The 25,051-nt window shown below is 42.9% G+C and overlaps 1 protein-coding gene across 1 annotated transcript in view; it reads left to right on the top strand.

Annotated features, from left to right (window-relative positions):
- The window catches only part of LOC126545557 (mitochondrial proton/calcium exchanger protein-like), a 44,546-nt gene that overhangs the window by 7,018 nt on the left and 12,477 nt on the right, over nucleotides 1-25,051 (top strand). The window contains exons 2-9 of the mRNA XM_050193474.3: nucleotides 1,235-1,810; nucleotides 5,107-5,250; nucleotides 5,615-5,755; nucleotides 7,239-7,442; nucleotides 10,393-10,644; nucleotides 15,321-15,455; nucleotides 23,218-23,308; nucleotides 23,979-24,139. Of these exons, the coding sequence (XP_050049431.1) occupies nucleotides 1,310-1,810; nucleotides 5,107-5,250; nucleotides 5,615-5,755; nucleotides 7,239-7,442; nucleotides 10,393-10,644; nucleotides 15,321-15,455; nucleotides 23,218-23,308; nucleotides 23,979-24,139 (1,629 nt within the window). The 5' untranslated portion in view covers nucleotides 1,235-1,309. The remainder of the gene's footprint in view (nucleotides 1-1,234; nucleotides 1,811-5,106; nucleotides 5,251-5,614; nucleotides 5,756-7,238; nucleotides 7,443-10,392; nucleotides 10,645-15,320; nucleotides 15,456-23,217; nucleotides 23,309-23,978; nucleotides 24,140-25,051) is intronic.

Below are 25,051 nucleotides of genomic sequence, written 5' to 3'. Positions count from 1 at the left end.
TCTTTGTACACTTTACCAATACATTATGTTGAAAGTGAAAGAAAAATTACTTCAGGCGCTACCACTGGCCAACCTTGGCTTACATTATTGAGCTAAGAGGTGCCATGTCCAATAGGTTCACACATATTTTTACATTTTTGTTGAGTCATGTTACACTTTAAATCCAGAAAATTTATTCCAGTAGCAGTTTACCTCTTAACTGCCATGACAAATATAGAAAAAAATGTTTCAACATGCAGAATTTCTTTAGACGTGCATTTTCAGCACCATTTTCTTTTCTAAAATTAGGAATAGCCGGAATATCAATTGCATTGTGACTAGTCTTGTTGGAAATAAACACTAAAATTTATTGTGTGTTATTAATTTGTCAAAATTGCAAGAACTGCACACATACACCGTTGGACCATTAGGGTGACAGGATGGGTACCAAGAGAAGGGAAGCGCTGTGGAGGACGGCAGAAGACTAGATGGTGCAACGAAATTAGGAAATTTGCGGGTGCTAGTTGGAATCGGTTGGCGCAGGACAGGGGTAATTGGAGATCACAGGGAGAAGCCTTCGTCCTGCAGTGGACATAAATAGGATGATGATGATGATGATGCACATATACACATGTGCAAGAATTTCGGAAAGTTCATGACAAATTGACCCATCATCAGCACGAGAGGATGCTCTTTGTTATGGAGAAAGTTACCTTGTCATCGGTAGTTAAGGTTCTAAAAATTTGCTTTTATTTCAGTACGTAAAGAGAACTGCAGCAACATTGGCTTGACAAAACAATATTAGATATAATGTCTGTAGCTAGAAATTGAAAGCATGTTTGTGCTTGTCGAAACTTATTATTCTCATGCCAAAAGTGCACACAAAAGCCAGGAACCTGTGCTATCTATATTAAGCTTCTAGTACAGTTGGTGCAAGTTCAATCTGAAAAATATGCTGCAAGCTTCGTAGGCATTTCTGTACTAGTCAGCAGGGGCATTAACATGTGTGGCAAATACTGTTCACATTTAATAGCAAAAGCAGCTCTCAGCTTTATTTTTTTTTTTGTGGTTGTTATAAGCAGTGATCATAATTATAGAAGCAGCAGATTCTGAATTACATTTGTTAATGTAGCAATCTGCAGAAAGTTCAGTATTCAAGATTTGGTGATTTAAGAGGGAAAAACAAGTTTTTCCCCTTTGACTGGCTTTACATTGCATTTGGATAGTAAGCATTCTCTTATCTTCTCTTGCACAGGACCGTGCATGGTGTCCGTGAATCTTTACTAAGGTACTAAGGGCTGCCAGTCCTACACCTCTGGGTGACAACGCCATGCACCGGAGGCCCATTTCCAACGGTCTACACCTTTGGCAGCTGACCATGCTGCGGTCAGGGAGGTGTGCTGTAGCTGGTTTTCAATGCTCCTGGCACCCACACAGACATTTCGTGTCATCGTGGCATGGGTGCGCACCACTTTTGCAGCGCCGACGGGCGCCAACTGGAACTGTGCCCTCGCACAATATGTTGTCCCTGGTATTGTGCCGGCCACTGTCTGTGCCCTCCCAGCAGCTGTTCGAGAAAGAGTCCTCCAAGGTAGAAGGCACAGTCAAGGCACTCAAAGAAGCCGAGCCGTCCAGAGTAGCCGCCAAGCCAGACACGTCTGCTGCGCCTGTGCCGGTGCCACCAAAACGGCCACTTGTGAAGAGGATCTGGGATGAGCTGGTGCACTACTATCACGGCTTCCGGCTCTTGTTCATTGACATACGAGTCTCAAGCCGGTTGGTCTATAGGGTGCTCAATGGTGATGAACTGTCTCGACGAGAGCATAAGCAGGTGAATTATTATTATTATTATTATTATTATTATTATTATTATTATTATTATTATTATTATTATTATTATTATTATTTAAGTTTAGGTTTTACACCTGGTGTTGCTTCTTTTGTGTATAATTTCATGAGAGGTAGTGTCAAAATTGTTTCAGCTGTTATCCATTCTTTTTTGATGTGGTGATGAGTCCTTAAAAATTAATACGACAATCAGAAGCCAGATAAACATAAAGGTTTCATCTGGCTATGCATTAAAATAATGCTGCTTACAAATCTGAAACTGGTTGGCATTGTAGTTGTCAGAGCAGCATCTATAGGACAAGCTGTTCCTAAGCAAACTCATTTTTGGTATTGCCTCACCTTTACCTAGGGATCTTACTTACATAATATTATGCATTAATAGTGCCATTCTAATTTTATCCTACCTGGCATTAGTTATACAAGCTGCTTCAGCTTTATTGTTGAAGATTTGAATGGAAACTAAATCTAATTTGAGCTGCATATAATACTGCAAGTGTGCTGATTTAGCAGTCTCTTTCAGTTTATTGCATTTATTATAATCGCAATTCATTATATTTACTTTTTGTTTTATGACTATGCTTCTTTTCCTGCTGTGTTGTAAGGAAGATGAGATGAAGTGAATCCTCTGGAAAATGGGATGCACTTCAAGCAAATTCATGTACCTTTATTGAGCATAGTTGCCACTTCAATTCACCACATTGAGCTATCATAGATGTGTGCAGCCATAAAAAAAAGTAATTGTGCAGGCAGCACAGTCCATTTTAACGCAAATGTGCCATGTTTTGACGTGAAACATCTTTAAAATTGGTCTTATGTCAATATCAACATGTCTTATGTTGATATTGTTGTATAATGGAAAGAAGCCATTACTTGATCATACATGTGTCACATGCACAGATGGCACTATTGTATCATGCATGATGCAGTTGAAGCTAAATTTAGCTTTGCGTGCAGCATTCAGAGAGGCATGGCTTGGCAGTACATCTGTCACTCTGAGCAGGAGTGGTCACATTTGAGAGTGCTCACTATGCCACAGCAGGTATAATTCATCAAACTCGGACTAGTGCTCATCAGCAGTTATGCAGTGAAAGCTCGTTAATTCAAACTTCACTAATTTGAATTTATGTATAATTCGAACTGTACGATTTGGTCCGGCCAAGCTCCACAAACGTATATGCATAAAAAAACCCGTTAATTCGAACGGGAGAAGGTTCCGCCACGGATAATTCGAACTACGCGCCACCGTGCCGGCGGCTTGGTGCCTGGCACACGGCCAGAGAAAGGTGCCTACTGCCTACACACAAGGCTGCGTCGCCCTGCCTCCTCTCCATTCTATGTTGACCTCCGAGACTTCTTGCCCGTCGAAAATCTCGGGGGCTTTGCAAATCTCCTTTGCTGACCATGTCAACGTGGACGAGGGTGCAGTGGTGTGTGGTGCGCTGACATATGAGGACATAATTTCTCAGGTCAGAAGCGCTGAACCAGTCGCTGCCAGTGGCGATGAGGAGGAGGAAGACGAAGCGCCAGTGCGGCCCTTTGCTGCGGAGGTCATGGCTGGATTGAATGCTGCTCGTTTCTTCTTCAGTTTTGAAGAAGGCGAAGAGGAGGCCTTCCGCCACATTCGCTCGTTAGAGCAAAAAGTGCTAGCTGTCGCCTTCAAGGAAGAAAGGCAGACTACGATCACGAACTTTTTCAAGCATTCAATTTCTGACATGCACTACTGCTTCCAAATCACAGTGTACTGTTGTTCTCCGTCACTTTCGTTAGTTCAAACTTTTGGTAATTCGAACTGAAGTGGCTTCCTCTTGCGGTTCGAATTAACGAGCTTTTACTGTAATGCCTACAAGTGTGCAAATTGTTGCAAAAATTTCACGCTTGCTTGGCTATGGCACCCCTGCGTTTGACACGTAGAGTCTAGAAATGGCGTGGAGAGGCTCGGGCAGCACAACAAAGGAATACCCAACCCCTTTGACAAAAATGGGACGTGTCTATCTCCATAGGGAGCATAAGCGCAGGAGACTAAGGCAAGCGCAGGAACCCCAACCACCTACGAGCGTGGCAGGCTTGAGCGGCACAGGGCAGTCTCGGGCGCCACCAGTAGGGGGGTCATTTCTGTACTGTAGTGGCTAAACGACCTCTGCAAAACAAATCGGCCCACTGCGAATAGGGAACGAGCATGATTGCAAAATTAGACCGTAATGCCCCCACTAGCTGTAACATAAGTTAAACATGTAAGCTTTCTAATGCATGAACAAATTTAACTTGTGTATTTGGTTACGTCATTTCTGTACCCTAGTGCCCATACACCCTTTGCAGCACGGTCATGTACCCAGTGTGGCTGCATTCTTGATGCAGTCTATCTGCTTTTTCTTGAGGTTAAAAGTGAAACCCAGCAGCAGTTTAAAGAGCTAACGAAGAGATGGTGCTACCAGTTCATTGTGTGTCGCAAGTATATAGGTACAAAACTTGGAGCTAAGACGGGTGAGCCCAAAATGAGAAATCAAGTTATCATAGGCACTGCCAAGGGTGGGCATAGCTATAAATATTTCTAGCCTGGCTCTCAATAGAGTCCACTTAAATTTCATGAGTATTTTCATGTTCTGTGCCCGTCAAAGTGCAGCTACTGTGGCTAAGATTTGATCCTGCAACCATGTGCTCAACAACAAAATGCCATAGCTATTAGCCACTATATCAAGTTGGTCACTGCTCTTGCAAGACCTATTAAGCCCAGTAATATCAGAAACCATTCAATTAGCAGTATTCAAGCACCTGTAGGCATGTTCCTAGATAACTGCACTTCAGTAATGTATAATGTGATTGTTAAAATTGAGCAATATATTTAACATTATAATCAACCATATTACTGTGGTATGAGAGCTGTCTTTGTCTCACTGATTTAATGTTTATGCATCTAATTATTTGATTATCCATTATGTCGGGTGAGCTGCATTCCATCACCTTGAGTCATATAGCAAAAGTAGATTAAAGCATCTTAGTCTTTCCCCTTCCTTGTCACCTAAAAGAAGCCTTTGAGGCTCTTTTCTGGCTTATAACATCTGCTGTCTATAGAGTCATTTTGTTACATTGTAAAAGGTTAGCCAGCTTTTTTGATAGGGCAGCATCCAAAACATTGACCACAATGTCCGCTGTGGATCATAGACATCATGTTTTTGCATGTTAGTGTTTCTCTGAAACCGTGATGTTTTCTTGTTGGCGTAAGTGCAGGTTTAGTTTGAGTGAAATATACTTCTGACATATGTGCCCTCTTTTGTCTTGCAGCTTGTCCGAACAGTTTCAGATTTATTTCGACTTCTTCCATTTTCGGTGTTTATTATTGTACCATTCATGGAGTTCCTGCTACCAGTTGCCCTGAAATTGTTTCCCGGCATGCTACCATCTACCTTTCAAACAACATCTGATAAGGTACTGTACATTTCTCCAAACTTTTTAATTTCTCCTTAGTATATCAAGCATCCTACCAGTACATTCCTTGGCCTAGTTTTGTAAACATGAAATTGGCTAAACGCTTAGTTTCCTTGCTGCACGGGTGTGCAGCTGGAATATGAGGTTTGTCATATGGATTTCACATACAGAATCTTTCATTTCTGAAATGCCTGCATGGGCTGCAACAAAATTTTTCGTGTCTCCAATGCTCCTTAGACTTTTGTAGTCCTAGTACATTGTGCTGTAGGAGTTGGATACACAAGTATTGTATCCTCTTGTTTGGCAAGAGAAGTTGCATGTTCACATTACATACAGCTGTTGCATAGCTTTCTTGTTTCCTTAGGATGCAAAAGTGAAGAAGGAACTTAAGGTGAAACTTGAAATGGCCAAGTTCTTGCAAAACACCTTGGATGAAATGGCTGTGAAGAAACGAGGCGAAACCCATTCCCACAGCGCGAAAGAATTTGCCGAGTTCTGTGAAAAGGTTTGTAGTTTCACTTTTTTTTTCCTTTCTGTAACACAGCAGCATCATTACAGTTAATATATAAATATACCAGTGATCTCAAAGTGGGGTGCCTCAGACATGTTGGCCCAGGCCAGGCTTCAGGACCTACTATCGTGTGCTGTGTAAGTTACTAGTGGGTGTGTTTAGATAACTTTGGCCGGGCATGTTAGGTGACCATTCTTGATTATGATCAAAAGCATATATTTTGCTGCTTGAGTGCCAAAAAAGATGGAATCAATCTTAGTTTTGTGGGAAAAAAAATTGTCTTCAAGAAAAAAATTGGTATAAACACCCGGTCAGTAAGAAGTGCTTTTTGCAAATTTTGTTGAAGCGCATTTTGGTTAGCTCCCCCCCAAAAAAGTGTTGAGATTATGGTTCTAAAAATACTTGGGGATAGAGTATAGGTAAATCGTATCGATTCTAATTAATTGTTACAGAGTATGACTGCTTTCATACTCTAAAATCACAAAAATGGAGCATACCACAATATTGGTCAAAGTTTAGGTTTTTTTCCTCTCTATTGGTGAAAACCACGGTTTTCAAATTTTGTCAGCCTGTTGCCATGAAAGTTGCTAAAATTTGAGGCAACTATCTTTGCCCAAGCGGCACTAAAAATTCATGATAACACAATAAACACTCAAGTTTAGGCCTTTTGTTAGATTAGCGGTACATTAAAAATCCTTTTTTTTTTTTAAAGCCATCCTCAATTTTCTTCAAAATTTTGCAAATTAAGGCTAATGATTTGAGCTGATGTAATCTAGAAAAACATGTTGCATCGTTTCTTTTGTTTCAGAATTACAAAGTGAGAAATGTGATCGAATAAATGGTACCGCCACTGCGACATACGGGGTCCGCATGTGCTTGTGGTTGCAGGTTTCTTTCTTTTGCGACAAAAAAATGTTCCAAGATGGTTCAGAAAGTGAGGATAGACAAAACAAAGTTTGAGATGAAAACACGCAGTGCCTTCTTGAACAAGAATCGTGAAATCTGTGCATGAGTGCAGGGACAGAACGTTGGCTATTGTCACATAGCTTTGAGTGCTTGCTCTTGATATCGGGCCTTTAAGAGTGTCCAGCATGCAGTTTATTAGAAACTTAATGGAGTGGATGCAAGAACAGCGTTTTCAGCTGCACACAGGGTAGTAACTTGATCAATAAGAGAGCGCACAACAGAACTTTCAGTGAGCGAACGCCACATTAAAGGAATAGTCTCTGCACTGTTGTTGATGCACTGTTGTCGATGCACTGTTGTCGATGGTTTGCTGCGGTTTCCACATTCTGTTATATGAACTGTGCACAAAAATATTAGTAACTTATTTCACTTAGTCTCTCTTGAATTCATATTAAATAAAGGTTTCCTTTTGTTGAACGTGCTTCACCTGCTATGCTGTGAGTGGGGATGTGTCCTGTGTAGGAGCTGGCTGCCCAAGTTCAAGATGTTCTTTACTAAATTTTTTTTATAGATAAGAGAGTCTGGAGAAGATACAACAAATGAAGAAATTTTGAAGTTTTCAAAGCTGTTTGAAGATGAAATTACCCTGGACAGTCTGACACGACCTCAGCTCACAGCACTCTGCCGGCTTCTGGAGCTGCAACCTATTGGCACAAACAACTTTCTCCGATTTCAGTTGCGCATGAAACTGCGAAGCCTGAAGGCTGATGACCAGGTGAGCAAATGGACCACCTTACTGAGCCAGATTGTTATCCTATTTGTGTAATGTGAAGAATGAATTGTCTCCACATGTCTGATGCTGTTATTGCAGGTTTGCATAAAATATATTAGCAAATAATTTTAAATGTACTCTAAGCATCTGTAGTTATTCTATTAATTTGTCCTGATTATGCTTTTGTGCTATTAATTTGTCCTGATTGTCCTGATTGTGCTATTAATATGTCCTGATTGATCTCTTGTACAAATGGGCCTTTCAGGCATATATTATTTTTTGTATTTTGAGGTTTTACTATAATTATTAGACAAGATACAGTACAAAGAAATATTATACAGGAGGAATTACCAAGGTCAAAGACTGTAATGGGACCTCGAGCCCTCCTCCTGTATAATATTTCTTTGTACTGTATCTTGTGTAATATTACGGGTTTATTGTACAGTCTCTTAGAACCTGCCTAGCTTAATTGTCAATTGAGGACTCCAGAGAAACGACTACGTAGGAACTCTGATTTCGTCTTAAAGGGACTGCACAGTAATGTTGCCTAATTGTATAAATAGGGAAACAGTAATATAGCTTTGGTGCCTCGCCCTGCATGACTGTGGCATGTAAAGCTGCCACTCGCAATCAATCCCTAGTGTCCAGAATTGTAGTGGTTGTCAAGGTAGTTGATACTACGTCAGTAAAAGCTTTTCTAGTCTATTAATTTTCTTGAATCGCAGCCAGCTATGGCTTAGTCACAGCTTGGGCCCACGTATTGCAATGGTTATTTTGAATTGATTTTGAGTAGTTGCTTACAGTGACATATTGGTTTGGGAACCAGTGACAAAGGTTCAAAGGAATGGATTTTGAAGGGAACCATTTTAAAGTCTTGGCCCACAAATTCATTCTGCAGCAGAGCAGCAAGCAACCTCTCATATGATGTGAACTGGGCAGTGGTGTTTAGCACCTCTGCGCACTTAGGACTGAGTGCTCAGTACGTACTGAATGCACTTTCGGGGTGCAAGCTGCGTCATTGGTGTGGCGTGCCATGCACAACAACCCGATGACCAATGGCTGCATGACACAAACTGTTTTTGCACACAAATTGCCGGGACCTGCAATTGGAAGTAGACATTCTATGCACTTACAGGCACCAAAAGCGTGCAGTGCTCCATATGCATCGTTGGTCACCACTGAAATAGCCAGCAACTAGATCATGGAAACAATATGGTATATCCTTGAAGGCAACTACCGTGTTTGCGTGATTCTAACGCGCACTTTTTTTGAACGATATGTGCATTCAAATATGCATGCGTGTTACAATCGTAACTAATTCTACTGAAAATAAGAAAGAAACTATTCTTACTAAACATAAAAAGCTAAATGCAAGGTAGCTAGCTACACTGTGGTTGAACGGACATTGTTTCTTTATGCCTCGATTTGCAGTCCCCATTTTCCAGTTTGCTGCACTCCTGTCATAGCGCTTCTGCTCAGACGCCTTTTGTAGTGGTAGTGCAGTGGCAGGATGGAAAAAAAAGATGTGGCTTGCCTTTGTCTGTTCCGTAAATTCGTTTCAACACGCTACATGTTGACTCAGGTTTCGTTACTTGATGTACGCTGTAGAATAGGGAGCAAGTTATCTTTTTTTATTTGGGTGGTAATATAACTGCGTGTTACAATCGGGGGTGCAGTAGAATCGTGCAAATACAGTATTAGGTGCAAAAGGCTGTCACAGCTAGTGATGGCATCATTTCTTAATTGAAAGCTATCTTGGGTCATTTCTCGCAACACTAGGCTCAAACGCCAGTCAAAGGGCCCCTGACCAGGTTTGACCATTGCAAATAGAGGAGCATGGCGCATAGATAATGAGGTGCCGACCGGGTCTGTGAAGTACCAAGCTGCTGCATGGCATGAAACAGCTGAAATTTCACACAGAAGCCTGCGCGCCCTTCATCTAGAGGGAGCCCCATTTCCAACCATAGTCACATGCACAAATGCCTTTACATAAGACACACTGCCTGCAACATCACCGATTATTGCTTGTTGTCTCAGAAAATTGACGAACAGAGAATGCACAATACCACCACTGTGAATGCGCCGCTAATCAAAAAGAAGAGGAGAAAAAGAAGGCAGGCGGGGCTCCTGGTGTGAATGTGTTGTGGTCCTTCAGCTATAGTATAAGGAAAGGCATGGAAGAAAAGTCTTGCAGATGCTAGTCGAGGCAAGAGAAGAGAGTGTCTACACTGGCAGTGAAGCTTGCCACCTTGGAGCATGGAAAAGCGACATTTAAATTTCTCCTATCTCCTCTAATAATTAACTAATTTGAAAAATTCTTGCTCTAAGACGCTCCCTAGACGCCACCCTATAACTTCTGGTGTATGACCAAAATTTGCAATGGAGCCTGGTGAGGGCCCCTGCGGAATGCTTGGAAGTTTCTACAGCTACTACAGAAATGCAAAAGGGAGCACATGGAATGGCGCAACAGAGGGCTTCCTCTGCACTTGTTCACAACTGTCACTGATGTTGCCTAACTCTACTTTCGCTGGTTCCTTCAGTTTACTCTCACAGTTCGTTCACAAAGCGGCCACTTGCAACCTCACTGCCGCATCTGCCTAGCACTATGGTTTTGTGTTGGTTGCTGCAAGTCATGCAGGGAGGGTCAAATGTAATGCAGCATCTTACAGTTGAAAACATTTAAGGAATTATTTCTGGCCTGGCCAAAGCTAGTTCATGACAACATGTGCGTCATGCCATAAACAGTGGACATGGTTTCACTGTATACCTTTTGATGTTGTACAGTGTGTGTGACCACAATCAGATTTGTTTTTTTAGCATTGCAAACAACTTTTTTACAATATAAGCTTTATGGCCTTTATGATAACTTTATTAGCCCTTGAAAACGTTCCTGCAATTCACAGCTGGTGCTTTGTAGATTATACATGTTGTGAATGGTTAAATATATCTGCAGATGATTTACAAGGAAGGCATTGACTCCTTGACGGTGACGGAGCTGCAAGCGGCCTCCCGAGCAAGAGGCATGCGAGCCATGGGATTACCCGAGTCCAAACTTCGCTATCAGCTGGCTCAGTGGCTGGACCTCAGCCTCAATGAAAACATCCCTCCCTCACTGTTGTTGTTGTCGCGTGCTATGTTGCTGTCTGAGGCTTTGCCTCCAACAGAACAACTCAAGGCCACTATCTCTACTTTACCCAAGGAAGCGGTAAGTATCCTAGCACACATATGGGATGCAACTCAGCACAAGATTTAGGAGACAATTATTCTCATAAAATGCAAAGACCCTTTTCTAGTCTGAACAAACCAACTGAGGTTTCACGTGAAGTGTGAACAAATGTTACAGGTGTTATTGCCTGCAACCTTCATTGTGAGCAATTGCACCTGCAAGAATATCAGGCCGTGTGGCAGCAATGAAAGCTTACTATGCAAATGTACGCATTATGTGCATTATGTACCCAAATATATACCTCGGTGTGCTATGTGCAAGGGGCGCATGTGTGCTCAGGGCAGCATGGGCTTTTAGAAAGCACAATAGAACAAGCCAGGGGGCACTGGGAAACTAATTTTGGGGTGATGCCTACACTTAAGTAGATGAGCTTCCCGCCAACAGATTATCAACTGCAGAAACACTCAAAGAAGAGACTGATACACTTTTATGTGCACCACATGAAGATGGCGCCACACATACTGTGTAGCTGCGGCGGACGAGATGCGTGCTTGTGAAATGCGGGTGTGGCCCATGGACAGATAATTTCAAAAATATTTATTTGTGAAAGTATGTCGCCCTTACACAAGAATACAACTGCATTTTAACGGAATGATATGTCAATGTAACTAAGCAAAGTGCCAATATTCACAACTTTGTTATATTGAGGTTTAACTCTATACTAATCATAGAAGTAATTCAGCAGTTCTTAAAAGCATAAGCCATATGAGGATCACCTTGACAAACAAAAGTCAGTTCCTTACAGCTATGGCAACACTTGTTGTCGGCTGCTTTCTCATGCCGGCATACAATTGCTATCACACTCACACAGTGTTGTTTCCAGCATAAGACTACATAAACACAATCCTGACTACAGATGAAATAATTCTTATAGTAATACACACAGCCACTGCAGGGTTGGACACCCTGGATGGTAAGCTTATGTTGCGCTGGGAAAAATAGACACTGTAAACCTCACTTCTTGGTTCCCTTAACCTCAACGGCACACAATTATGTTCACTTTTCTCTATTTTCTGTAAACAGGATTTGTGGGCATCTTGAAAAACCCCAGACAGTCAAAATTAATTCGGAGCCCTCCACTACGGTGTCTCTCATAGCCCCAGTGTTTCATTGGTATACATTAGACCCCATGAACCAGTCAATTTTTCTATAAGAGTAGCATTTAGCAGTCAGTGAGTTTAAGTACTGTGATCAGTAATGGTAATTATTTTAATATGTCACCATTAATGACAAAGCTTAATTATACATCGAAAATTGGCATTGAACATAGAATAATGACAGTATGTTAGGAGGCATTCATTCCTGTGCTCCCTTATGCACTTTGCCTATGTTGACAACCTGCTGTGTTAGTGAAGAGGCTTTGGCCTTGTGCTGCTAAACTTGAGGGTGTGGGACTGAATTCCGGCCTGGGCGGCCACATTTTAATGGGAGTGAAATGCAAAAAACACCTGTGTATCATGCATTAGGTGCACGTTAAAGAACCCCAGGTGGTCACAGTTAATCAGGAGTCCCACACTACGGCATGCCTCATAATCATATGGTTTTGGCATGTAATACCCCCTAATTAATTTTTTTTTCTTTTTTGCCTATGGTGACATATGCTTCACTTTTCCAGCATGTGGTGTCATGTTCTGCCACAAGAAACTCACAATAAATTCCAAAACTTTCATCACAACAAATTCCCGAGTTATGGTGTACCATAGACAACATATTTTATTTCGGGCAATATGGCTAATACCATCATCATGTACATTATTGGGCGATCACAACTACCAACTACAGCCAAACCTTGCTCTTACCAACCTAAATTTAATGAAGGCAGAAATCTAACTTTTTTCACTACCTGATCTTAGTTCCATGAAAACAGTGTACATTCTTTTACATAATTTGGCAAAATAAGTGTATTCAGCAGCCTTGATTTAATGAAGTCCATGTGCACCACATGCATGTACATGGAGCTTTTGTGACCACCAAATTAAAGGGCCCCTGAAACGGTTCGGGCAAATTTTGTAGACGCATAGGGTACAGCTTAAGCACAACATTCACACCACAATTTAAGTGAAGCGTTACGTATTAATGGCGCTACAAGCGATTAGAAGTTACCCTCCTCCCTAGCCATGCTTTTCCTCCTCAACTCGTTCGCCGAGCGATCGGGGCTAAGCTCCACCTTCACTGGTTCTGCGTCATGATGCGACGTCACATCGTCCACTTCCGGTTGTTTTGGAGCCCGACCCCGCCCACACGAAACCTCTCCGCTAGGCGCTTGGCCGTCGACCTCAAGCGAGAGCTATCGAAGCAGCGTGCCTTGCGAGCATTCTGTCGTAGCGCCGAACGTGTGTGGTTTTCCGGTAACGCAAAAGGATAGACAGTTGGGCGTGTTGGTACGGTAACATTATCGGCGCTCGTCCTGTCTGCTCCTTTCTGTGTCCGTGTTCGCTTCGCACTACAAGCCAAGATAATACTCCGGTAACCACAGGCAAGTGGTCATTTCGGCAAATGGCTGGAGGTATAAACTCAAGCTGATGAAGGAACTTAAGCGTAGACGTACGTGAGTGGCCTGATCGGTTTGCACATTCCAGCCACTTGTTGGCACAGTGCTTAACCAGCCACACAAAGCGCTAATATTGCTCTAACCAAGTGTAAAACATTTTAAACATTTATAAAAACGTGTTGATGATTACACTACTGTGAAAAATACACACCAGCAGCAAAGAAGAATACACTTCGTTACTGCTGCTGTGTATGGTTGAGCTCTGTGCCACCAGGTAGCTGCACCGTGCAGACCATTCACATTTGTGCTTCTGCTCATCCCGTTAGGGCACAGTCAAGTGGCCACACCCTGTCCCCTTGTGCTTGCGTTTGCCCTAATACCGGACTCGCGAAACGCTATTGCGTTAGTAATCTTCTGGTGTAAAGTGACGGACATAAACGCGCAAATCCTGGCACCAATCGGATAGCGGCAGTCCGATGCGTAGCAGCCAGTTCGCTCATATGCTGCCTTGCAGAGGGACACGATTTCGCAGCTTGACATATTACCAGTCGCTACGTTTGCAGTCCACAAGGCAACAAAGTCGAATCATAGTGCTCGCGAAAAGACTGAGACCGACTCTGACCACGGAGCTCTCGTCAAAATGGAGTACGTTGTAACACAAGCAGACAACACCTGCTGTGTGCCGGAAGTGCTTCAGTGTACTGAAAAATTGTTCTTGTGCATTCTCATTATGTTACTTTCTTTTTATAAAAACAAATGAACTAACATTCCAACTATTACGTACATCATTTGTTTACCATAAAGTTGGAAAAATTATTGATCACGCGCCCTGGTCAGCCAATCGGATAGCTCGCCCCACTGACGTCATATGGGTGATCTCAGTCATAAGGGTAGGGGCAGCTTAACATTCCTCCGAGCAGTGTGCTGCGATCGGCAGCAATGTGCATTTTTAAAACCTTATAATAAATTACACGCTTTACACGGAGCACTTAGATGTGTCAATTAATGATCAGGAGAACCTACTCTAACAACTCAGTACGTTTGTAGAAAATCGTCAAAATCGTTTCAGGGTCCCTTTAAAAGAAAAGCTTCCCAACACAGAATCCGTTATTTGCTTGCAAACATTATTAGCGAGTAGTAAAAGAAAGCTATCAAGCGGAGGACAGAATGCACTGCTGCACAATCTGTTATGTTGGTACGAAAACTGCGCTGAGCTTGCTTTATCCATGCTCACAGATATGCTAGCACTAAGTGCAATAAGCACTCTGCTGCAATCTTTGCTGCGATTTAATCTCTGAGACACTGCTCAGTGCCCACACACTGCAGTGCTTTTGATTCCGTAATCATTGCACCATTTTCTTATGGGATATTGTTCATAAATGCACACTAAGAACATGCTCTCTGCCACCACTGTTCTAGGAACCTGTGAAGAAATTTTCTGAAACTTAGAAACCTCAACTGAATGAAAATCATAATTTAACAGAGCTTTTCACAGCAAGCACAACATCATTATATCAAGCGTCGACTAGTACTTTGTGTCAGTTTGAGCACAGAGTCAGGGGATTACGCAAGAGGGGCTATTACATCTTAAGATGCATCACTTGGCGTGAGCACGTAAGAAATCGCTGGACCTCAATTTCTGGATGAGTTCTTTTGCTATCTCCAACACTACTTAATCTATTTTATGAGTGGTGCACCAAGAAAAATACTAAAAACTAAAAAATGATGTGGCAGTGGTGCTGGCAACGTTACATTGTGTAAGAACTAAGTGAGCTTGCCCTGTTTTGCAGTGCTGTTGTACTGTGCACATCAGACAGAAATGACCTACAAATATCTCATGTTTTCACTGGCAGTTCTCTCTCATATTTTTACACCAGTGGTAGCCACGTATACTTATAGATGCCTTTTTTTTTCTGGTTTGTTTGATATTTATGATAATTTGATAAGCTTTGCGGTAATTCTGGGTATAATTAGGAAATTTTCTGCTTCAAATTCCATGGATAGTGTTACTGCTTTCTTCCAACCAGTGGGAAAGAAAGTTGAGCTGGGGCAGAAGAATGGGCAGAAATTTTTGTTAATGGCTCACTTTGCAGATGATATATGTTTTCATTTATATGGTTTGGACAAAGATGTTTGCTGTATTGTCACTGTGGCTTGTTTGCAGGTTACAGAGGCCAAGTACAAGATTGGTGAACGGGAAGGGAAAGTGGACAATCGTACCAAAATTGAGATCATCCAACAAGAAGAAGAAGCTATTAAGAAGGAAAAGGAAGAAAATGAAGTAGCAGTTGAAAGTGAAGTGCGTACATGTTCTTTATTAATATTTTTAGCTTTGTGCATATGTGTGTGTTTATATGCACACGTAAGGTGTGCAGTTTACAACTGGACACACTACTGGTTGCCTTCTCCTGTGGTTAAGTGCCACAGTGGCAGTAACACAAAGATTTTTAGACTTGTGCTGTCGCTGGGCCTAAACTTTCTGAAGGGATACGGACACAAAAGTTGGTGGGTGGTTTTCTGCGCCAGAACAAAAGTTCAACTGTTAAAAATTACAAATACAACAAACTGCTTTGAAAAAAGGAACGAGAAACATCTTTCTTTGCAATTTTCTGTTGCGCCTTGCCTCCAAGCGGCCACTGGCAGAAGCTGAACACACACACCCCGCGCGCGCGGCCTAGGTCAGTCACAGCTGTCGCAGTCTTTCCGGAGTGTCGGTCCCTTGCAGCGTTTGTTTATCGTCGTCGGCGATGTTCGCACTTGGTCCGTCTGAAACATTATCCCTACGGCGCTCCACGCAGGTGGTGCGTCTTCCACGCATGTTCCCACGGTCGTCGATCGGTATTGACGCATTCGTCACGGTGGAAGGAAATGCCCAGACATTACTGTGCCCTATCCTGTTATAACAGCATCGTCGGTCGTGACACGCCATCGCACACGTTTCCCTGAGACGAGAAGGTGCGTTTAGAAGCATGGAGACTTCTAAAAAATGGCTTCATTTGCGCCGACCACTTCATCGACGATGATTATGCGACCAGGCCAGCTGTGCTGAAAAGCCTTGGCATGCCGCTCAAAAGGCTCCTGTTGAGGCAATACAATTCAAAGAGCGGGTGCTCAGTGATGCATTCATAACTCTCAGCTGTGTTCGCCACATTTTGTTGCTCTGTGCAACAGATCCGCTCTCTTCCTGTAGGCATGTAGCCGCAGTGGTGACCGCAAGAGCACCTGTTGAAAGAAGGGAAATTACCCTTTCATTGGCTGTGCAAGAACAGATATTCTCGGGTTGTGACAGAAATTATTCACCCTGTGGATGCATGTTTTTGTCACACAACAAAATAGTCATGTTGTGTGCACTTTCGCTGCGTCTAATATTGAATAAAAGCATATAAGCGCTGTTTTAATTGATCAAATATACAAAACACAGCCAATGAATGAATGCCAGATAGTAGCATGCATGTGTAGTAATCTAAAATGCGTAGTGCATTTATCTACATTGCCTTTTCACACGTTGCTTTTCAACCTGAAGCAAAAAATGAAGGCTTTTCATAGGTCTCTGCATGATCATGCGTCGGGTTTCATGACTTGATTGTTCGCGCAGCATTTCCCTAGTAAATGTCACAGCCAAAGTCTTTCCTTTTTCTATGGCCACAGAATCATTGTAGCTAAGTGATCTCGTCGACGCGTCCCTAGCACAGCCGCCCATCTCAACGAGTTTAACCAGTAAATGGCTTCTAATGGCGTGAATATGACAGTAGCTGTAAACAAAGGGCTATGAAACAGCTGGAAAATTCTACACATGCCATGCCTCGTTGCGCAAAAACGAAGTGCGCAGTGGTCGAAAGCCAACAGCGTAGGTAAGCACAAAGCGACAAGCTACAACGCTACCTGCGATTCAGCCGTAATAGCTGCCTTTCTGCCTCAATGTGGGTCACGGAACTAGGCATTTTACATCCTACGTAACATAACTTTACGAACTGCTGCCGCTACACGTCAAGTTTACTAGAAAAAAAGCTTACCATGTTGCTGGCTTGAGCTGCCTGACCGGCACGTCCACGGCCGCCTGCTCTTCTTCGTCGCTTGACGCAGAAATCTTGTAACCGTAAGCGGTTATATTTCTTGCCAAGTTGGAACGGTCCTTGTCTTCAGACGTGTACTCATTGCTGGTAGAGACACCAGAACCTGAATCCATGCTCGCGATGACTGCGGTGGCGCGCCTCGAATGACCGCGGCCGGCCGGCTAGCTATCCGACGAGGGTGTCGTGCTGTCACGCCTTCCAACTCGCTTGGGCCGGGCAGCGTTGCGCGCGCTCACAGAAATGTGAAAAATAAAGCCATCCGCTGAAAAATGAGCTAAGTGACTACTTGTTTTCGGTGTACTCGCACACTGCGGACTCATTTTCAGTATTTTTGCAAAACGTTCAGATTTTGTGTCCGTATCCCTTTAAAGGTGTTCTCTCATTCAAGAATAGGACAGAACAGTTAAAGGTGTTAGGCAGGTTTGATCTATGCAACTAACTTCTTCAAAAGGCAGGAATATCAGCCACAAGTGAGCACCCTACTTTACTTCACAGTGCATCGCAGTACAAGGCCTTCAATGGCATCGATTGAATTGGAATAAGTGTTCTTTTTGTGCACCTAAGAGGACTGTTGGTAAAAGTTCTTTTTTTCTTATAGAATTTGCAACTTATAGAATTTCTAAAAATTATGTTTACAAAAACTTAGTGCCCTGAAATGGATATATACACATACCTGCCAACTCTTCCGAATTCTCTGTAAAATGTACGAATTTCGAGCAGTCTTACAATTTTATGAATCTTGCTTGAAATTTTGCAGAAAACATTTTATTTGCGGAAAAAAAAAATGTGTATATGTAGTAAAACTACACCCTGGTACCTTGCACCGACATGAGATGGCAATACCTATGCATGATATTGTTACGGTGGGAAAAGAGAACAAGGTCATGGACGGTGAAGAGGACAAAGTGGCAAGAGCCTCTCGGGATTCTCAGCAGCTGTGTATATACGCTTTGTAAATACATCGTGTAGATAGTTTTATACACGTGACATTTTGATGGAGGTGCTGGGTAGGCGTCTTTCTTCATCATGCGGTTGAGGTGGCGGTAATCAACGCAGAATCTCCATGAGCCGTCCTTCTTTTTGACAAGCATGACAGGAGACGCCCAGGGACTCGACGTTGGTTCAATGATGTCTTTCGCTAGCATCTTGTCTTCTTCCATTTTGATGACGTGCCGCTCCGAAGCTGAAACTCGGTAGAGTCGCTGATGGATGGGTGGATTATCACCTGTATGTATACAATGTTTGACAAGTGATGTCTGGCTGAAGAGTCGGTTTTTCAGGTCGAATATATCCTTGTAGGAAGGCAATAGACTGCAGAGCTGTTCAGTCTCCGCAGGAGTGATATTCGTGGTGATCATTTTCCTAATGGTCGTCAGTACATTTGGCAGACCGGAAAGGCTCACAGGAAGCGTCGACGGCAAAAGTCTCAACGCAACTAACTTCTAAAGCAGTGATTATAGCCAGGGTGATATCTTTAGGCAGAATCTGCTTAGCGAGCCCGAAATTCACCACAGGAGGTACGTGCGATTGTGACCCTCAGTATTGTATGCGGGACAGTAACGCTGTGCGTTAGAACGATGGCAGTTATGGGAGCGGAGATGTAATCACCATCGGGAACTGGCGTAGAAGGCGACATTTCAATGTATGTTGAGACCTGTGGGGGAACGTGAATAAAATGAGTCGGTCGAAGTGGCAAGAGCCTCTTGGGATTCTCGGCAGCTGTGTACATACGCTTTCGAAATACACCGTGTAGATAGTTTTATACCCCTGACAATATCATCATCAGCAGCTGCAAGGTTGTTGTGACTTCTGTCGTCTACTGGGGGTCACGAATCCATATACAAAGCTCGATAGTGCCGATAGCGCCTCTAGCACCTCCACAAACCTTTTGCCATGCTGTTGCCTTTGTTCGTGCGGGAGAGCGCATTTAGACTTCAGTCACCTTCAGTCACTGTATTGTTGGCCTCGCCTTTTCTGTGACTAGCTGCCGCATCGGACACAGTTCGACTCCGGCCTGTAGTGGCTTCGCAGTGCAATGGCAGGCTCGAAGCCCTGACAGTGCTTCCAAGCGTTTTTGAAACCGTACATGGCAGAATTTTCATGTTTCTTGCCGTCGAAGAAAGGGTAGAAGTTCGGATTCTGCACCACGTGTGCCTGTGATGTGAACACCTCGCATGGCAGCAAGTCTGACATCAAGGTCCACATCGCTTCGAAAAAGCATCAGGGATACGTGCGAGCCGCGGACAGCCAGCCAAGCCTAGCAAGTTTTGTACGCAGTGACAATGACCTTGGTGTGATTTGAGCAGAATGCCTCTTCACAGTGTTTTTAGTTGAACACAACATCCCGCTGAGTGTCAACGATCATGCCGGACCGCTTTTCCGGAAGATGTTCCCCAAGTACAAAGAAGCGAAATGCTATGCCTGTGGACAAACAAAGCCGACGTCAATTGTTTGGGAAATGGCCGCCAACGCGGAGACTCCTTTGCTGGATGCCCTAAAACAGCAAGTATTTTCAATCGCTGTGGATAGCAGTAACAATAGGAATACGCAGCTTTACCCTATTGTTGTGACATATTTCGTTAAAGAAATAAGTAGAGTTGAAAGCCGCCTTCTTTGCCTCGGGAGAATCCAAGGGGAAGTGACGGGTCACAAGATTGCAAATCTGGTTCTGGACGAGGTGCAGTCTCGGAATTTGCCTGTTGGAAACCTGTTGGGTATGTGTTCGGACAATGCTAATATCATGATCGGCAAGAAAAACAGTTTCTACTGTATTGAGAGAGGCTCAACTAGGTTTGATAGGGGTTTGTTGCCTGTGCCATCTCATCAACTTGGCTACTCAAAAAGGAGCTTCATGTCTTCCTGTAATGGTTGATGAGGCTTTGGTTGACATTTTTTTAATGTGAAGCTTTCTTTGCCTCTTCTTTCGACTTTCCCACTGATGCTGCTGCTGCTATGGCTGCTGCTGCCGCACACACCGCGTTGGGGGGTGGTTGAGAGCATGTATATAGATGACAGGCGCGAGTCAGATAGGAAAGGCGACGGGAGAAACTCGTTTTAACCCCACCACATTGAATGTGCTCAATGCTCTCTGGAGCTCCCTGGCCGTCGCCGCATTAGACACTTGACAGCTTTAATTAACCATGACTCCCCTCAGAAGCGTTGCAGAAACTGCAGTGCTTCCCTTTCTGCTAACGTGCGAGGCCAGAGGGGACGCACATAGAACTGTAGGGAGAAGGGAGGAGAAGAGGCAGTTCCTATAAAAGGGGATGGGGGGAGGTAACATGAGAAGGCAAGGAAGCCCTACTACTATACGACAGCAGTTGCGGGGAAACTGGATAAGCTTAAGCTCAAGGTACGGTATAGTATGTTGCTACTATTTCTGAAAAATAAACACCATGCGAATATGTCAAACTACGGACAAACAACGCAGGGCGTGCAGAAGCAGAGCCACTTTAATTAAAGCACACCGCAGCATCCAGGCGACACTACGGAAGCGGTCGACCGTCAGATCATCACTTCTGTTCCCGCCGCGGTAGCTTTGCGGCTATGGCATTGCTATAGAGGCCGCGGATTTGGTCCCAAATGCGGCAGCCGCATTTCAATAAGGACAAAATAGAAAACGCACATGCACTTAGATTTTGGGACACGTTAAAGAACATCACGGTGTCAAAATTAATCTGGAGTCTGCCACTACGGTGTGCCTCATAACCCGATTGTGGTTTTGGCACGTACAGCCCCATAATCCAATTCAAGTTTAATACTTCTGCCACAATGCGATTTGCCATGTGAGGCAATGACCACACTCAAACCTCTCGGAGGTTATAAAATATGACGCACACCAACCCCTCAAGTAAACACCTCTCCCTGTGTGTTCTGTGAATTACGCAGACAAACAGCAGTGGTGCAAGCAAGCTAACGTTTACCATCAACTCACCACTCTTGTGTTAGACTAAACGTTGAAGAAATTAAGCTTTAGCTGTCAACATCACCGCTACATATCGTCAATCAAAGCGTCCAGCATGGAAAGCTTCGCCTACATCGATTCCCACAGTGCATGGGATCTGTGTAATTTTTTTTACCTAGATAAAAGCTCGAAATGGAAAGATCGACTTTAGCAGTTCCAAAAAATGCATGACGCTGAGCTCAGAAAGATGTTGAAGCATTCGTCGACATGTTGGCCGTCGTTGGGAAAGTGCTTGAAGAGGCGGCTCGACCAGTGGAAACCATTACTAAACTTTTTTTTATCTGAAACAAAGCAGTGCAACAAGCAGAGCTTGTTTTTGGAGTCATACCAAATTCCGAAGACTTCCTCACAAACCCCCAAGAACCCTGCACTGACCCCCAAAGCCTGCTACACATCTTCTCAAGACTGCTGCAGGCCTCTGGAAAAAAAGCACCGACGGCGATGAACTCTCGCTAAAGAGGAAAGGAGCTCATTCTGGACCTCGAGCAGAAAAACTGAAACTTCATACCAAGGATTCTGGGGAAGTCAGCCACATGACCCGTGAGGAGCACCTGTTTTATTTTTTGTCATTGGAGCTAAACAGGACATGCTGTTTCTTTCACCGAAATGTTATACTGCTTTTTGAGAAGGTAGACTGCCTTCTTCAAGCACAGGCTCTTCAGATGCATGTACTGAGGGGCCTCTTGAACAGCCCTTTCGAGCATCTCCTGACTATATTTGTGCGCCCAGGTGTTGTCAAGGCATGTCATTCATTTCTGGAAGTTGACTATGGAGCTGCAGAGAACCAGAAAGGTGATGAAGACATAGTCATTGGCAGCACAACCTACTCTTTGGTTGAGGCACTGAGCTGCATTAAGAGAGAGCAGTTCTTCTCTGCTGTACGTCTGTACTTAACGGCAGCAAGACATTCACCACAAATTCCCGCTTGAAGACGTCAATCTCAAGATGGCTGAAGTTGCTCAAGTACAAGCTCTGGAAACTGCTTCATTCAGCAGCATACGTCATTTTATTATGGCATTCTCTGCTATCCTACCTCAGGAAAGTGACAAATAAAAAAAAGAAGCATTCGACGCATTTGAAGTCGAGTTTGCCAACTTGCAAGCGTATCAGGTTCCAGCCGACATATTGAATGAGCCAAGGTGTAATGTGCAGTGGTTACAATTAGGAAGCGTTCGAAGTGTCGACGGATCGCTCAGGTTCCACAGAATTTCAATGGTTAGGCTGAGTATTCTCTCCATTCCCCACAGCAGTGCTGAATGTGAGAGAATATTCAGCGCTGTGAACAAAACTCGAACAAAGTTTTGCTCATCTGTGTCTGAGAAAACACTCAGCAGTCTGCTGATGGTCAAGGGGCACCAGAGTGGTACTTGCTTTGAGCAAACCTACACGGAGAAGTTTCTGAAGCAGGCAAAGTCGGCAACCGCAAAATCATTGAAAAAAGAAATTGTGCCCCAGTGGAATTTTCGCTTTTTACTCTTCAAGACACGGATTTCACTTGCGGTTGTGAAAACGTGCGTAAGCTTGTCACAAAAGGTAAATCCCTAAAAAAAAAAATGTGCTGCCGCACATATGCCTCCCCCCCCTCCTCCTCTCGCCGCAATAGTTTTGCAATAGTTTCACGAATTTCCAAATCTTCAGGTTGGCATGTATGCATACAGCATTTTGTGATAAGTGTAGAAATGTGCATAATTGCATTTAATCCTGCAGACCTTGTTAAAATACTTACTTCTTATACAAAGGTACAATTGGAGTTTAGTGCACATATCTTTTTTCCTTGTGTCACATTGCTCTTAAGCATTGGCTCTTTCCATTTCAAATGAAAAATGTGTAACATCCTAGCTATATCACAAGGATAGATTGTTGTGTATTGCATACCCCTTCATTTTCACTTGTCACTGTAAAAACTTGCCATAAAATGTGTCACCATGGTATTTTGCCAGAGAGATATGAACGCTGTCAATGTTTATATAATCGGAAATTAATTTGATAGCTTTTTGAGTGTTATCTTTCTTTTTCATTTGCAGAAGTTGAAGAGTATTGGCCAGAAGCATGAGGAAGAAATCAAGGAGATTCTTGAAGATAAGGCTGCCGTTATTACACAACTAGATGAAGATAGTGAGCATATATTGTATCATTCATTCACCTTAGTATGAACCTCGCACTTTAATGTTTAATGTTCTGCAGTGTATAATTCCCATATTATGCTTGACCTCTTAACGGCTGTGTGCTGGTGATCCTTTGGCTCAGAAAAATCACGTCAATAATGCTAAGGGACTCCTGGATTAAATGCTTTTTCAGGGTTATTTGAAATCAATCATGAAAGCCTTTCAAAGGCTTCTGTGCTAACAATGGCCACAATATCAGTCTGGCAATTCAAAGTCAAGAATTAGCTATGACGGCTGTGACATTTTCACTGTTACCTTTATCAATCAAATTAAGTGCACTGCAGTAAAGGACCTCTCCCAGTGTTCTCCTAATATCCAGTTACATACCCATCGTTATCTCTCATCCTTACCTGCTTATATATATATATATATATATATATATATATATATATATATATATATATATATATATATATATGCAATTCTCTTCTATTTGTATCTACCCTGTTACTGTATTTGAGTATTAGTCTGCATCATTCATCATGCCAAGTTCAAGTCCGTTTCGGCATGTTTAATTGGCTTCTATTTTCTTTTTCTTTGTCACTTTGTTTTCCTGTCTTTACTACACACATGCTTTTCACATCTTCTCATTCTTGCTGCTGTCTCTCTTCATTCTGCAGTGGAGAAAAAGCCGCCTGAACCCAAGAAGGAGGAGCTCTCAAAGGCTGACCTCGCAGATATTGAGGATGCCTTGGAAAAAATAGCTGCTGAGAAACAAGAACTTCTTATAGAAAAAGAAGAGCTTGAAGACTTAAAAGAGGAAATGGCAGACTACAAGCAGGTAGGTAAGCGTGGTAGTGGTGTGCAAAATATTGCCATATGAAAAATGTTGCTCAATTTCACCACTGGTGTTGGTAAAATGGAATGGTTTTTCTAGGCATGCCATCCGCATCTGATACATAAATAGGCAGGATGCACCAAAATTCCGAGTAGTACTTTATGTAACTGTAACATATGCGTAAGTGAAGCAATACACATAGATGTAGCAAATTTTCTGACAAAAGCAATGCAAAAAATAAATGCTATAGATTTCCAAGCTTTCTCTGCTGGCTACAGTGCAAGAATGTTGAAGTGTGGCAAAGGCATTACAAAGGCACAGAGGAAGAAATCCTGGATTTGAGTGCATATTTTAAAGCCTGAATCAATTTGATTCGTCATATTCATCTTGTAATGCACCAAGTACAGCTGAGTGAAACTAACAACCAGGATAGGACACACCAGACAGGGACTCTCTCACTTTACTACTTATAGTCGTATGGTGAGTTCTTCAGGTCTCACTGCGTAGCTTCTTGTAAATGGTGGTATCTAAGGTAATGATGCTAGGTGGACAGGGTATGGTTGGAAAACATTGGCACTGGGATCTATGAAAACAATCTGTGAGGGATTTCCTGCATGACAGCTGTGATGACATGGACTTTTGAAGTCTTGTGGGTATCATATTTCTTCATAATACACTTTATTAGAAGTTGGAAAGTCATTTCTGTTCTATACACTCTGGATAATTTGATGTGTTAAGTTCACAATAAGTCAAATGCCTTTATGACAAAGTGCTCGGGACCTCCAAAATCCTTCGTTACACAGGTCACTTCATTGTAAAGGTCATGCACCATACTGCTCACAGCAATGCAGGCTAAGAGCATTCAAAAAATGAAAACCTGTATTTGATATGGATTCAAGAAATAGTTAATGAAGT

Source organism: Dermacentor andersoni, chromosome 1, assembly GCF_023375885.2.
Source record: "Dermacentor andersoni chromosome 1, qqDerAnde1_hic_scaffold, whole genome shotgun sequence".
Lineage (NCBI taxonomy): Eukaryota > Metazoa > Arthropoda > Arachnida > Ixodida > Ixodidae > Dermacentor > Dermacentor andersoni.
The sequence above is the reverse complement of the archived record's forward strand: the minus strand, read 5'-3'. Positions and strand labels throughout refer to the sequence as shown.